General features: G+C 55.5%; 1 protein-coding gene across 2 annotated transcripts in view; it reads left to right on the top strand.

Moving 5' to 3' along the window:
• The first annotated feature begins 1,808 nt into the window (after positions 1–1,808).
• SMYD1 (SET and MYND domain containing 1) overlaps positions 1,809–15,963 on the top strand; it is a 35,096-nt gene continuing 20,941 nt past the window's right edge. The window contains exon 1 of one of the 2 annotated variants that reach the window (XM_079111270.1): positions 1,809–2,008. In XM_079111270.1, coding sequence (XP_078967396.1) covers positions 1,872–2,008 — 137 coding nt within the window. In that variant the 5' untranslated portion in view covers positions 1,809–1,871. The remainder of the gene's footprint in view (positions 2,009–15,963) is intronic. The other variant, XM_079111269.1, reaches the window with a different exon arrangement.

The following is a 15,963-nucleotide window of genomic DNA, read 5'->3' as shown; positions in this document are numbered from 1 at the left end:
AACTTCTGACACATCTTGGGAGTCCGGCCAGGAGAACGCGACTGGGTAAATACGACATAGAGCCAGCACCAAATGTCGCGTCAGGAGGGGCCACGAGCCAGGCGGTGTCCTCACACGTAGGCGCTCACTTAACTCCCACAACAAGCTGGCCAGCTAGGAATGGTCACCTTGCTTTTAGGTTCCCCATCAAGGCGACAGTAACAGGCTCAGAATCCAACTCCAGATCTCTCTGGCTCGGAAACCCGTTCTCGTGAGCTACCACACTCAGCAATGCAGGACCCAGAGTCCCATAAGCCCGTGAGTTTTTGTGTTGGTATTACAGAATACCTGAGAGGGGGTAATTTTCTTTGTTTGCTTGTTTTGTGGCACTAGGAATTAAACTGAGGGACCCTTTACTGCTGAGCTACATCCCCAGCCTTTACATATTTTTTTTTAAGATTTTGAGACAGGGTCTCCTAAGTTGCCCAGGCTGGCCTTGAAATTGTGATCCTCATGCCTCAGCCTCCCGAGTAGCTGGGATTACGGCGTGTGTCACCATGCGGGGCTGAGCCTGCCCGTAATCTGTGACAGAAAATGTATTGACTCATGGTGCTGGAGCCTGTGAAGTCCAAGCTTGACGGGCCACGTCTGCTGAGGGCCTTCTTTCTACCCTGTGGCAGGTGGCAGGCATCAGAGAGACAGAAAGAGGGAGAGAGGCCAAGCTTTTATCAAACCTTTCATCAGAAACCCACTCCCCAAATAACCAACCCACTCCCTTGCAAACACAGTGATCTGCTCCCGAGGGCGGAGACTCTGTAAGCCATGCCCTCCTACGAGTCCCGCCTCTGCACACTGTGCATTGGGACCTAGGTGTCCAGCATGGGGACTCTGGGGACACATAGAGACCACAGCAGGACACATCCAGAAACTAAAACTAGTGGGGGAAGGTGAGACAGCTCCAGCCTCCGTGAGGCCTGCCTCTTGGCTGGGGAGAGTGGCATTTAGTGCTGGAGGATTTCAGAGCCGTCCCTCCAAAGCCCTGGGTGAGTGAGAAGGACAGAGCTCGTGGGAGTCCTAGCAGCAGGAGGTGTTTAAGGGGATCTGATGGGAAGATGGAGACAGGGGTTGGTGTTTGTGGAGCCTGCCTTGCCTCCATGTGCCCGCCTGCCTCGGGCACAGCTGCATGGGCAGCAACACAAGAACAGGAAGCCCTTGGCCCTCCCTGTCCCTGGGTGTGGGTGCCCTGAGAGGCCCGGTGACGCTGGAGGGAGCCACCTCTTGGAGCCTAAGCAGTTCTGTTAAGCAGTGCCTGTCGCGTCCTGCCAACATCCAACCATGCGGAGAGATGGGTGGGGGAGAAGCCGTCCGTCTGGCTTGAGAGAACGTGACCTGACAGCTGAGGGGTCCCAGAGCAGCCAGCCACCTGGCCTCTTCTCTGGGCCACTCTGGAGGTCTGCTTCTGATTGACAGAGGCATCTGGCTGCTAAAAATACCCTCCTGACCAGACTCCCTATTCCAACTCCTGCTGAACGCGAGAGCACCCAGGACTCCGCACACGCACCCAGCACCCAGCACCCAGCTTCATTTTGCAAAGGAACTTTGCGAACTCGTCAGGCCCCATCCCAGGGCTGCACTGCCCATGGCCTTCTCTGCCCTCTCCACTTGGCTGGGTGACCAATGAGATCCCTGCCAGGCCGCTGTCCTCTCGCCTGTCCTACCGCTGCCTCCAGGACAGGGGTGGAGGGGGAGGGAGGGCCCGTGGCTGAGGGGGCAGGGAAGGGGAGGTGGCCTGCCCATTTATAGCCCTGCTCTTTGGGATGCCAGAGGTGCTGAAAGAGCAGCAGACAAGAGCTTGGCCAGCGTTAATAGCCGGTGCTGCCCGCAGCTCGGAGATGACAATAGGGAGCATGGAGTACGTGGAGGTCTTCAGCTCCGAGGGCAAGGGCCGGGGGCTGAAAGCCACCAAGGAGTTCTGGGCGGCAGACGTCATCTTCGCCGAGCGGGCGTATTCTGCCGTGGTCTTTGACAGGTATGGGGGTGGGGACTTGCTCCCTCCTCCCCGCTTGCTTTGGTTTCTGCCAAACTTTAAAATACGCGGCTCGCAGTCACCAGGGAGGGGGTGACGTTCATGGGGTCCTTTTTGACGGAGGGGCCCTGCTGCCAGTGACCCGCATCTGGTGGGACCTGTCCTTGCCTGAGATTCGCTGTGGACTGGGGGCTGCGGAGGCCAGCAGAGGCCCTGGGCCCTTCCTCTGACAGCCTGCCCAGGCCCAGCCTGTGCTGTGGAGCAGACTGGGCCTGGCCCTGCCACCGGGGCCTGCTGGCAGAAAAGTCCTCTTTTAAACTTCTCCTGAGACCGCAAACAAGCCAGAAATTCAGAAATATATCCAGGAATAAGGAATCGCTGAGACTTCAAGAAACTAATTAAATGTGGAGGTAACAGGGATCCATGTGCCCTTCAAGAGTCTTGTCCAACTCTGGGTGCCTCTCTCCTTCCTGAGATAACCTGTGTGAAGACTCCCGTGCATTTCTTTCCAGAACGTTCTCGGGTTATCACCTACGGTTGTGGGCACTCACCAAAGTCTCCGTTCTTTTCTTTTTATGGGAATGGTCTCTTCCTTCAGATGGCGTTAGGCAGGCCTCCTTTCCCAGGCGACACAGTTGGTGTCTTTGCAATTCTCTAAGATCTGTTGGCTCCGTGGTGCCCAGGGCTGTCCCTGTGGATCCAGGGGCCTGTGGATCAGCGCTCTTAACCGCCAGGGTCGCTCCTTGCGCAGAGGCACGGCTTTGGGGGCTGTGGTGCCGCGGCACATGTGCGAGACCGGGTTTCTCCTGCGCTCAGGCGGAGGCCTGCGGAGGCCCAAGCGTGCGGGCTGGTGGTTTCTCCAGGGTGTGCGGCCGCTGCTTTCAGTTTTAGTAGCTGCTGCTGAATTCACATTCCCGCCTCCCCACGACCCTGTGTCCACGCGGGTCTACCACTTTTCTTTCTTTCTTTTTCTTTGGTCCTGGGGATTGAACCCAGGGGCACTTGACCACTGAGCCACATCCCCAGCCCTTTTTCTTTATTTTTTATTTTGAGACAGGGTCTCACTAAGTTGCTTAGGGCCTGGATAAATTGCTGAGGCTGGTTTCGAACTTGTGATCCTCCTGCCTCAGCCTCCCAAGTAGCTGGGATTGCAGGTGTGCACCACGCCCAGCACCACTTTTGTTTCTTTCTTTTATCGTTTTTTGTGGTGCTGGGGAGTGAACCCAGGGCCTTAGGCTTGCGAGGACTCTACCAACCGAGCCGCGTCCCCAGCCCCCAGGTCCACCACTTTAAATCAGTTTTGAAATTCGTTTTAAAAAGCCCTGCACGGTAATTAAATGGACATGCCGTGTCTGAGCCCACAGTTGGTCTGACCCGCCTATATGTACCTGGCCCGGCTTCAGCCAGCCGCCGTGATTGGCTGGGGGCACCCGCTGTCCTGGGCACTGCTCTCCAGAGACCTTGCTTGGCATTCAGCCTCTTTTCTCCCTGCTGCAAGCCCTCGGGAAGGCAGAGAGCAGGTGCCCAGCTCCCGGTGCTCTGGGGGGCTCCAGGCGTGGGGCGAGGTGGCAGCGATGGCTGCTGGGGAGCTGCTCTGGCTTCACTGGTCCGTGTGTGAGAGTGAGTGTGTGTGACTGTGTGTGTGTGAGTGTATGTGTGTGAGAGTGTATGAGTGTGTGTGTCAGTGTGTATGAGAATGTGTGAGCGTGTGTGTGAGTGTGTCAGTGTGTGAGTGCATGTGTGTGAGTGTATGAGTATGTGTGTGAATGTGTGTGAGAGTGTGTTTATGTGTGTGTCAGTGTGTATGTGAATGTGTGTGTGTGTCAGTGTGTGTGTGAGAGTGTCAGTGTGTGAATGTGTGACTGAGTGTGTGTATGTGTGAGTGTATGTGTGTGTGAATGTGTGAGTATGTGTGAATGCATGAGTGTGTGAGTGTGAGTATGTGTGAGAGTGTGAGTATGTGTGTGAGTGTGTGTGATGTGAGTGTGTGAGAGTGTATGAGTGTGTGTGAATGTGTGAGAGTGTGTATGTGTGTCAGTGTGTCAGTATACGTGTGAATGTGTGAGTGTGTATGTGTGTGTGAGTGTGTGTGTATGTGTGTATGTGTGTGTCAGTGTGTGAATGTGTGAGTGTGTGTATGTGTGTGTGAGTGTGAGTGTGTGAGTGTGAGTGTGTGTGAGAGTGTGAGTGTGTGGATGTGAGTGTGTGAGTGTATGAGTGTGAGTGTGTGTGATGTGAGTGTGTGAGAGTGTATGAGTGTGAGTGTGTGTGTGTGAGTGTGAGTGTGTGGGTCGATGCAATAGGGAGTCAGCTGCGTCCGCAGTTGAAATGCAGAATCCAGGAGCGCAGGGTCTGGGACGGCTGGTCTTGGTTCTGCTGCCAGGTTGCCCGACCCTAGAAGAGCACCTCATTGGTGCCTCGGGCTCCCCAGCGCCCATCTAGGGATCCGTCTCCTCCCAGGGGCGTTTGGAGCCAAGTGAGTTAAATTGTTCCTCGTTTGGAGAAGTCGGAAAGGAGAGAGCACACGGTCACACCGAGGGCCGCTCCCCGCACGCCGGCATTTCACCGGGCTTGCTGTGGCACTCGGTGTCAGTCATCGCGGCACGGTGGGGCTCTGCCAGCTAGGTGCTGTGATCTTTCCTTCAATGACTTGCGTATACAGCCGTACACTCTTCGTAGACGCAGTGTTTACGGGCTCTGTGTTCACCGTCGCTGCCGTATCTGCTACTATAAAGAAGGCATTTCTAATTCGAAGTAGTAACTGCAAAAACAGCTTTAGTGCAGCTGCAGATAACATGCCACACAGAATATCATGTTGATCTTACAGGAGTAACAGGAGGACGAGGATAAGCGATCTTGAAATGATCAAAAGAGGGGTGGGGCCGAGCTCTGCGGCAGGCACACGGTCAGTGCACACACCGCCCTGAGGTGGATGCCCAGCACCACACACACACACACATACACACAGAATGAAGGGCAAATGTGATAGAGAGAGTGTTCTAGAGCCAGTCACCCAAATTCCTGGCTGCACAGACTAGGGAGCTGTTTCTTTGGGCGTCCTGTGCCCAAGACAGCCTGGAAAGGTGTCAGAGGGAGACTTTGCCCACTTAGGCTCCTGCCGAGGCTGAGAGACTGTAGATGAGGAACTGGGCTGGGCAGTGGGGCTGAGGCACCTGCGGAAGTCCCTCTGCAGAATGAGCTCTTCTAGGCCACAGCATTGCAAGACGGGCTTTCCGCCTTCCCGCTCGGACGTGAGGGAGAGCTTACTTTTAGTTGAGCACTGTGCTGAAGGAAAGTTCATTCCTGTAATATCCTAAAGCGTGACGTGAGCAGAGAGACCACCACCTGCTCAACTGCTACGGCATGCTGCCCCTCCCGCCGTCCTCTGTCCCGTCTGCCGGGCGTCCTCAGCTTTCCTTACGCATTCTCCTGCCTCTCTTTCAGTTTGATCACGGAGCCAGGGAGCTCTAAGCCGCGTGCACCTTGGTTCTATGTTTTGTTTTCAATCAAAGGTTCAGTGGTGCATGTGGCTTTGTGCTGATTGCTTCTTTCACGAGTCTATTTCTTGTCCACGTGGCTTTGCATGCGCAATAAGTAAACGAGCTGTGCGTTGTGTGCACACGAGTCCTCTCCCGTTCTCCCGCGAACGGTCCCGCGGGCCTGTGGGCCTGTCTCTCAGAGGGCAGACACACGAGGGGGGCCCTCGCTGGCTTTCAGGCTGCTGCCTGTGCCTCCACTTTCTGACCCTGGGCCGACGTGCAGGTGCGAAGTGGGTCTCGCGAGAGCGGCTGAGCCTCGCACTCACAGCTGCCCACCAGGTCCTCCACCGCGGTCCTCAGTGTGCCCAGGGTGTCTTCTCTGCTGGCTGGAAACATGGGGGGCTGCTTAGAGGTCAGAGGGCACAGGAAAGCTGGAAGGTTCTTTCAGGCCCAGGCAGTGTGCAGCGCGGTCCCCATGGTCCCTGGCAGGCGTGGCCAAGCCATCAGGCACCGGCCTCCCGCACTTCGGCCTGGTCTCAGAATCCTGGCCAGCAGGAGCTCTGGTGGCCACTGCCTATCATCCCAGGAGTGGGACCGGCTTTGGGGTGAAGTCCACTTGCCCCAAGCCAGGCGCTGGCAGGGAGGGAGGAAGTGGAGGGCGGCGACTCTTGGACCTGCCTCCTTAAACACGGAATTTCAAAGTGGTGAGACGCCCGGTGGGGAAGAGCCAGGAGAGGCCTGTGGCCGTCCCCTCTGAGGACCCCAGGTCTGGGGAGGACAGTGGCCACAAGCCCACGGTAGCTCTGCCCCGAGCTCTTGCTGCTCCGCCACAGGCACATCGGGAATGGGTGATGTGGGATTTGTTGTTACTCTTTAGATCTTTTTCTAGGTCATTTTAGAAAATTTATAAATGGTAGAAAAACCAAAGGAGGGAAATTAAAACGATCTGAGTGGTCACCAACGTTCCGATGTATCTCTTCCTGGTCGCCTTGGGCGTGTGAGACATAGAACATCCTCCTGTTCCCAGTGTGGCGAGGGGCGGGGAGGCGCACGCCCTTGACCGTGGGTACTCAGCGGGAACCTGACGGGAAGGTGTTGCGTTCCAGGTGGTAGAACAGGGGCAGGCGTCCACTCTGGAGTGGAAGGAGTGCGGTAGGCGTGGTCCGCCAACCCCAGGACGGGTACTCATCTTAACATCTCCAGGATCGTGATGTGGGCGGGGGGTGTAGATCAATGACAGAGTGCGCATAGCGAGCCCGAGCCCCGGGTCCAATCATTAAGATCAAGCAAATAAATAGACAAAATTAAGCAAATAAACTCGTGATGTGCACTAAAGCAGGGAGCTCACTATGGTTGAACTGGCAGACTCTTTCTGTTTCTTAGTGGTAAATACTAATGGTGTGTTTAATAATCATTTAATACTTCTAATAACCTAAGACTATTAAATGGTGCACTTAGTAACGTTAGGTTCGATGTAATGAAGTTGTCTCTTTTTTTCTCTCAGAAGGATGAGATAATTTTGTGTCCTGTTTTCTTTCCTTCACGTTATGTGGCGACATTCCACACCATTAACGTCCTTCGACACCGTTTTGCACACCTGGGTAGTATTCTGTTGGTGACTGGTGTTTATTGACGTAAGCAGATGTTGCATTTAGGATATGGAGGGTGTGTCCTACGCTTTCCTGGTAAATCTTTCCAGAGGTGCCTGATTATTTACTGAAGATAAACTCTTAGAAATAGAAATTTTTGACTTCAAAATACATTTTTCAGGCTTCGGATGTAGATTTTCAAGTCACCACCCCAAGGGAGGCCATGCTGTCTGCCTACCACCCCGGTCCTGGTAAGCCCAGTTGTCAGTTACTTTTTCATGTTTTCCAACTTAATCTGGAAAATCTTACCTTACTATTGTTGCAATTTGAATTTTTATTATTAGAGGAATGAACTTCTAAAACGTGTGTTAGTCATGAACATGTGTTCCTTTATGACTTGGTTTTCTTTGGATGTCCTCAAGTTAAGGAGAGGGACCCCAGGACCGTTCTGCTCAGCTTGTCAGCTCTCCATGGTGCGTGGGTAGTGGCACCCAGTGGGAGCTGCACTCTGAGGTTGGACGGGGGCTTCTCCTGGGCTAGTGATGGGCAGCGGCTGGGCAGTGGCAGCTGCCACAGCCTGCAGGCAGCCCAGCTGTCCCTGGGTGAGTGAGGGACACCCCCAGTGCGCAGTGTTGGACGGCCAGGTGTATCACGTGCATCTTTGTCTTTTCTTTTGTGGTGCTGGGGATGGAACCCACCACCAACCACCACCACCAATGGCCACCAGTCACCAATTACTTTCAAACAATGTCCGTCCCTAATAACTCTGGGGCCAAATGGGAATGAGTTCAGGATCGAGCAGGTGAAAATCCGGAACATAATGTACTTCAGATCGTTTTCAAATAATGTTGGAGGATCTCTTCAAATAGCCATCTGCAAATAATGAGCTGCTGTTTGGAAGAAAGAGGGGCTCAGTGTTCTGTTTTATTTTTTAATATGTATTATATGTACTTTGGTTGTCGAGGGACCTGTATTTTATTTGTTTATATGCAGTGCCGAGGATTGAACCCATGCCAGCGCTCCACCCCGAGCCCAGCCCAGCCCTGAATGTCCTCTTTCAGTGGAAGGTCAGGACCTGGCACCACGACTAGAGGTCAGAGGCTTGAGTCAGGCCAGGTGGGAAGGGGAGCAGGTCCTGGAGCCCCACCGAGGCCTGGCGCCTCTGCTATGGGCACCGCCTCACCCCTGTCCAAGGCAGTTTTGCCAGGGGGATGGATTTGCCGAAAGGGTTTTTATAATTTCGATTTTGAAATTGTTATCAATTTCACTTTCTTTTGGTTTGAGTTTCATAGATTAAAAAACTAGCACTACTAAAAGACGCAGGCCGCTAACTTTTTTGCGGGACACCGGGGAGTCCTGGGCCCCTCGGCACCCGGCCTCCCCCGCCCGCGGCCGGAGCGCCTGGCGGAGCCCTGGGAATGCCGGTCGACCTCCGCCTACCTCCCGATGGAGCCGCTGCGGAGCCGCAGAGGGAAAGCAGTGGGGGAGCGCGAGGCGTGGTCTGCGGCTCCCGCAGCGGAGGAGCTCGCAGGAGCTCGGAGGAGCTCGGAGCTCGGAGAAGCGGGGCCTGGGAAGCTCAGGCTCGGGAGAGGGATCCGCAGCGGAGGAGCTCGGAGGAGCTCGGAGCTCGGAGGAGCGGGGCCTGGGAAGCTCAGGCGCGGGAGAGGGACCCGCAGCGGAGGAGCTCGGAGGAGCTCGGAGCTCGGAGGAGCGGGGCCTGGGAAGCTCAGGCGCGGGAGAGGGACCCGCAGCGGAGGAGCTCGGAGGAGCTCGGAGGAGCTCGGAGCTCGGAGGAGCGGGGCCTGGGAGGCTCAGGCTCGGGAGAGGGATCCGCAGCGGAGGAGCTCGGAGGAGCTCGGAGCTCGAAGGAGCTCGGAGCTCGGAGGAGCGGGGCCTGGGAAGCTCAGGCGCGGGAGAGGGACCCGCAGCGGAGGAGCTCGGAGGAGCGCGGCCTGGGAAACTCAGGCGCGGGAGAGGGACCCGCAGCGGAGGAGCTCGGAGGAGCTCGGAGGAGCTGGGAGGAGCGGGGCCTGGGAAGCTCAGGCGCAGGGGAGGGCAGGGCCGTGCTGGGCAGCACTCCGCGACACTCCTCCTGAGCAGTTCCAGCGTCTGGGTCTGGAGTCCGTCTGCTTAGGGGCCCCTGACTGGGATCCATGGATCCTTTGCTAGGAAATACCTAAAACCGGGAGGTCCAGGTTTCTGTGCTGCGCATACGTGCTTCTGTTTCTGGGGGGAAAGTCCACGGCTTTCGTGGGTTAAAAACGGTTCCTACCGGATGAATGTTGAGACTCACGGGCTTCATGCCATCTTTTCTGACATATGGGGAAACTGAGGCTTAGAGAGGGAATGGGTCTCCCCTGGTCCCACAGGAGTGAAGCACAGGACAGGACTGAGCTGTCCAAACCACTGCTTCCCCCCCCCCCCCCCCATCAACCCGCAGGGGGCTTTAGGCACTGCTCACTAAGCTCTCTGGTGTCCTCTTCAATGCAATTAATAGTATTTGCCTTTGGGGTTTGTTTATTTGTTTTGTATTGGGGATTGAGCCCAGGAGGCACTTAACTACTGAACCACATAAGAAGTCTCAACCCTTTTTATATTTTATTTAGAGACATGGTCCCTAAGTTGCTTAGGGCCTCGCTGAATTGCCGAGGTTGGTTTTGAACTCGAGATCCTCCTGCCTCAGCCTCCCTAGCCTCTGGAATTACAGGTGTGTGCCACTGTGCCTGGCCAGTATATAGTTTTAATGAAAGAAAAAAAATCCATCAATTTCAGAAGAAGCAAAGGTGATTATAACCAGGTGCACTGGCACGTGCCTGTAATCCCAACTCAGGAGACTGAGGCAGGAGGATCCCAAGTCCAAGGCCATCACGGACAACTTAGGGAGACCCAGTCTCAAAAATAAAATAAAAGGACAGACTGAGAGTAAAGCACTTGCCTAGCATGTGTAAGGCCCTGAGTTTGATCCCTAGCCTTGTAAAAAGGTCACCTGCTCCCAGGTCCTGGGAATTAGGCCATGAACACCTCGGAAGGCCGATTTTGAACCTACCACAACCAATAATATGAATTTTGTAGGTCAATCAAGTTCATACGAAATGCATTAAGAAGCAGCAAGGAGCCAGGATAATTTGGGGGACTTTTCCATTCATCGTTATGACTATTTTCTGTGCTGGAGATGGAACCCGGGGTCATGTAGGGACTAGACGAGGGCTTGCCACAGAGCTACGTCCTCAGTAGCTTTAAGTTCTTCAGATAAAAATGCGTCTGGGCCTTAAGGGATTCTGGGCGGGAGCTGAACGTGTCCAGGAGAATGTGCGGAGACCTGTGGGTACAGAAAGCGTCAGGGAGAGCGCGCGAGGACAGCTGAGGGCTTTTAAAGGAGTCCTACCAGCCAGGCTGCTTTTGAAAACTGAACCAGTGAGGAGCTGCTTCGGGCCCAGTGGGGACAGCTGGGCCCCTGGCGGGTAATGCTGCGTGAGCCTGTGGGAAAGCCAGGATTAGCCCCGGCAGACGCAGGAACATGTGGCCTTTAATCTGGGAGCAGCTGGTGAGTGGGTGGTGGAGGGTGGATGAGGCTATAAACAGAAACAACTTAATAAAGGGATCGGAGAAATTCCTGGACAATTAGCTCAGAAAATGCAGGTCTTCAGGCTGCAGGCTCCCTGCCTGCGCCTGCCGAGGGTGCAGCCTGCCTGCAGCTGGGCCTTGCAGCTGTGGAGGGCCCTTTCCATGGAGTTCCTCACGGTCCTCACGGGCAGAATCGATCTACTGCTTCCTGACCCAGGCTCCTCGCCTCTCCTGTGCCTCTGAGGGCTGGGCCCGGCCGCAGGTCAGGGCCAGGACCCGCTGAGCAGGTGTGGGCCGTTCGGGGGCCTCGTCTAGGGATGCCATGCTGCCTGACGCTCGCCTGGGCCACGGGGCGGCAGACAGGAGCAGGGACGTCCCATACAGCAGGACGGCCCGGGGAGGCCACAGCGGCCAGCTCTGCCCACGCGGCTCCTTCCTCACACGCCCTGTGTGCCCTTTGCCTGTGGGACGGCGTGTGCCACTGCGAGGGCACCCACCTCCCCTGTCTGCCCGCTCTCCCCGCGTCCCTCCTGTGCAGGGCCTCCTGCCATCTCGCCAGGAGCTACCACTCCTGTGTCCTAGGCACCAACCTCCCGCTTTCCCAGGAGACGCCTGGTGGGCAGACAATGCCTCCTGGCCTCCCAGGCCATGGCCCCCACCCTGGTGGAAGTCAGTCTCCCTTCCGAACCCCCCAGCCTTATCTTCTTCCTGTGTGTTTGTGTCCCAGCCCAGGCTGGGGACGGCAGGAAGGCAAGAGCTGTGTCTTCTCTGTGTTTAGGTCCCGCCATTACCTCTTACTGTGCAGCACATAACAGATGCTCAATAAAGACCTGGGGAGGGGAGGAGGAGGAGGGAGGAGGGAGGAGGACAGGAGACACCCAGGTGTCTGGGCCCTGGCAGGGCCTTCTGTAAGACCCCCCACGTGTCCAGGAGACCTTCCTGCAGGCTGGGTTTGTGAGCAGCCTGCAGGGGCCTGAGGCTCTGGCTGCTTCAGCGGGCTGCCCTGTCCACCTGCAGTCTGTCCCTAACTATTTCCATACAAGGAGCTGAGCCGCAGCTGCCCCTGCATGGCCCCCGACTGACAGATGACAGAGCGCAGGGCAGGCTGCGGGTGAGGACCGAGTGGGGCCAGCCCGCCAGGATGGCCAAGCCGCCCGGCTGAGGAGCATAGGGGGTGGGGGGCAGCAGGCACTCGGAGACCCTCCGGGGGTGGCCACACTGCTCCAAAGGCTCTGGGAGGACTTGAGGAGGAAACACCCTGCACCCTCTGAAGGCCGCTGCTTCCTGTGTGAGGAGAGTCCTGCCCAAGGGCCGCTGGGCAGGCTGGGACCCTCTCCCCGCACCCAGCAGTGGCCTGGGCTTTGTGTCTTTGGGGCACTGTCCTGTGCCAGGGAAGGAATGGGGTGTTTCCGTCCGGAGGGCCCGGCCCCACACAGGGGCTCCCACGCCCCGCGCCCTCCAGGGAGTGTCCACCCAGTGCCAGGCTGTGCTGGCTACTTCACACCCACTTCATTTAATCCTGAAAATTACTCGGAGGGTAGTGGGACTTCAGATTTCTTTGTGATTTTCTTCTTGCTTCAACTTAAAGGCAGTAGTTATGATTCTTTCTAAAGTAACTGTCCTTAGCCTAAAGGATATCAAGGTGTAGGTGTTGCCATTCCCATCTTCACGTATGGAAACAGCTCAGAGAGGTTAGGGGACTTGCTTAAGGTCACACAGCCAAAAGATATTGGAGTCAGGAGTTGAATTCAGCTCTGACTGACTCCAGATTCAACCTTCCACATTACCCATGCCAGCATGGATGAGGAGCGATGAGAACCACAGGGCAGGTGTCTTCTCCTCCTCCTCGTCCCCCTCCCCCACTCCCTCCCCCCCTCCCCCTCCTCGAGTGGTTGGAAGGCTCCCCCAGCTCAGCAGGGTGAAGGGTGAGGGCTTCCTTGCAGCACCCAGGGCTCTGTCTCCCACTTCTCCCAAAGTGGCTGCTCGTGACCTTGAAGCCGCATGGTCCATCCCACTGGGATTTATTTTAGGGACAATCTGGCTACAGTGCATGGCGAATGGCCTATTTTAAACTCAGGCCTTGTGAGAAGCGAAGTAGGTCGGCTCACTGGAGGCTGGGGCCAAGTGCCAGCCGGGAGAGCACACCCTAGGGCACCACGGGCAGGGCGGGGCCGGGCTGCAGTGGCCCGGCGTGGGGGACATGGAGCTGCAGCTCCGCCTGTTTCTCCTCCCACCCAGAACCTGCCATCCTAGACCTCAGCCGCGGACTGTCAGAGACCCATGTTCTGAACAGTGGCTGTTACGAACTTCACAGTAGCACATTTAAGCATTACTTGTCTCTGAGTGGACGTTGTCTTTTGCCCGGGGGTCAGCTGGACAGACTCTCGGTGGTACGGTTGTGCCCTGACACAGCGGGCTGGGCGCCGTGTCTGTTTGGAGAGCTAGCTCGAGCACGGAGGGCCCAGCTCGGACTGGCCACGTCTCTGATCCCTGTGGCACTGTGGAGGTCAGGCCCAGCAGTGACTGTGAACGTCAAAACATAGAACTTCTCTTATTCCAGGAGATCGCCTAGCGCTATTCACTTTTAAGATTCATTTAACTTATTAATTTTTTTTGTACCTGGGATTGAGTTTAGGGGCACTTACCCACTGCTCCACATCCCCAGCCCTTTTAAATATTTTAATTTAGAGACAGGGTCTTGCTGAATTGCTCAGGGTCTTGCTAAGTTACTGAGGCTGACCTCGAACTTGAGGTCCTCCTGCCTCAGCCTCCCGATCCACTGGGATTGCAGGTGTGCACCACCATGCTTGGCTAAAGATTTATTTTTATAAAAAAATTAAGTAAGACTTTGGGGGTTGTTGGGGATGGAACGCATGGTCTCCCTCATGCTGAGCATGTGCTCTGCCATGGAGCTACGCCCCCAGCCGCCAGTATTTAACCTTTAAACAGTGAACACAGTGAGCGCTATGCATTGTAATATTTTAATAGTCTATGTTTTTTAAATTTTGGAATCTTTGTAAATTTTAGTGTATCTGTGAAATATGAACATATATGACTGAAAACGTGAGGCTACACTAGATGCTCTAAAGATGCCCATTTGGGTGAAAGGTGTTCCAGAGTCCCAGAGTGGGGTGCCCTCTGGTGGACATCCCTGGAGGGACAAGCCGCGAAGGCCCAGTGAGGCTGGCAGGCACGACTGCAGCTGCCTAGGTCCTCCGGTCCGGTCCTCTGGGTCCTTTCCTGACTGGCCTCCCTCTCTCCTGCCTGTGTTTCTGTCCTGTCTGGGCCCTGATGCCCCAGGCCTCTGCTGCTGCTCCTTCCCCAGCCTAGGAAAGGCTCTCAGCCGAGCTGATGACGGGAAGCTTGCACACCAGTATGAACCAAGACAGAGAAAAGTTCAGGGTGATCTCCATGGATCGGAACGCCATGCCTGAGACAGCCGGGGGCATAACGGTGACACCTCCGTCACCCGTGAAGCAGTTCCGGCTGGCAGGGAACTAGGGGGTGAGGTGTGTGTCCACCATCTTGGTGATGGTCTTGTGGAGAGATGCGTCCTCAGAACCTGTCTAAGGTACACCCGCAGGGACCGCCTGAGCTCACGGGTGGGCCTGGTCGCACACCCTCGGGCCGACCTAGGCACACTTTGCTTGGGGAGGAGGATGTGAGCCTCTGGGGGCTGGGGTGAGTACTACAGTTTGAATCTTTTTTGGTACTAGAGATTGAACCCAGAGATACTTTATCACTGAGCCACATCCCCGGTCCTTTTTTACTTTTTATTTTGAGACAAGCCTTCAACACATGGTCTTTGGAGGGGCATTCAAAATTCAAGCTATAAGCCAGGCATGGTGGTGCACATCTGTAATCCCAGCAATCTGGGAGGCTGAGGCTGGAGGATTATGACTTTGAGGCCAACATTGCAACTTAGACCCTCAGCAACTTGGTGAGACCCTGTCTCAAAATAAAAAATAAAAAGAGCTGGGGATGTAGCTTTGTGGTTAAGCACTCAGGGTTTGATCCCCAGTATCAAAAAAAATTTAAGTTGGTTATCTCAGGAATATTATTATAGTAACAGAAAGGTGACTAATACATACATTTGGGGGAGGGGTGCTGAAGCTCAAACCCAAGGCCTTTTACATATTAGACATGTGCTCTACCAATAAGCTACACTGGCAGCCCAGAAATAGGTATTTTCAACGTGTGACTGTGTATCAATTCTATCTCCATAAAGAACATTCAGTGCGGTATGGATAGACAGAGATGCAGACTGGGCTGGTAGCTTTGGGAAAGCTTGGGAGGGTCTGGAGACTGTTCATAGTTTGATCTTACACGAACATAAGTATTTTTGTAAAAGAAACGAAGCGCAATGTCGAGATCCAGGAGATGTAAATGGGACCACATTCGGGTACTATTCTCTGTTGTGGACACCGTGATTGCAAAGTGTCCTCACGTGGAGTGGCCAGAAGATGGCATTTGGGGCCTTCTTGGGATCTAATTTGCTTGAGTTCCTCAACAAGCCAGTCCCTAGTAATGAACTTCAAATTCCTGTCAGAGCATGCGATCCTGACTCAGAGAGACGTGGGGACACACAGCTCCCCATCGCCAGGGCTTGGGGATTCCACCCTGTGGCCAGGTCCTGTGTCAGTTCCGGGCTTGGGGATTCCACCCTGTGGCCAGGTCCTGGGTCAGCTCCAGGCTTGGGGATTCCACTCCGTGGCCAGGTCCTGGGTCAGCTCCAGGCTTGGGGATTCCACTCCGTGGCCAGGTCCTGGGTCAGCTCCAGGCTTGGGGATTCCACTCCGTGGCCAGGTCCTGTGTCAGCTCCAGGCTTGGGGATTCCACCCTGTGGCCAGGGTCCTGTGTCAGCTCCAGGCTTGGGGATTCTACTCTGTGGCCAGATCCTGTGTCAGCTCCAGGCTTGGGGATTCCACTCCGTGGCCAGGTCCTGGGTCAGCTCCAGGCTTGGGGATTCCACTCCGTGGCCAGGTCCTGTGTCAGCTCCAGGCTTGGGGATTCCACCCTGTGGCCAGGGTCCTGTGTCAGCTCCAGGCTTGGGGATTCCACTCTGTGGCCAGGTCCTGTGTCAGCTCCAGGCTTGGGGATTCCACTCTGTGGCCAGATCCTGTGTCAGCTCCAGGCTTGGGGATTCCACCCTGTGGCCAGGTCCTGTGTCAGCTCCAGGCTTGGGGATTCCACCCTGTGGCCAGGTCCTGTGTCAGCTCCAGGCTTGGGGATTCTACTCTGTGGCCAGATCCTGTGTCAGCTCCAGGCTTGGGGATTCCACCCTGTGTCCAGGTCCTGTGTCAGCTCCAGGCTTGGGGATTCTACT

The sequence above is a fragment of the Sciurus vulgaris genome, assembly GCF_902686455.1.
Source record: "Sciurus vulgaris genome assembly, chromosome: 14".
Classification (NCBI taxonomy): domain Eukaryota; kingdom Metazoa; phylum Chordata; class Mammalia; order Rodentia; family Sciuridae; genus Sciurus; species Sciurus vulgaris.
This window is presented reverse-complemented; position numbering and strand designations above follow the sequence as displayed.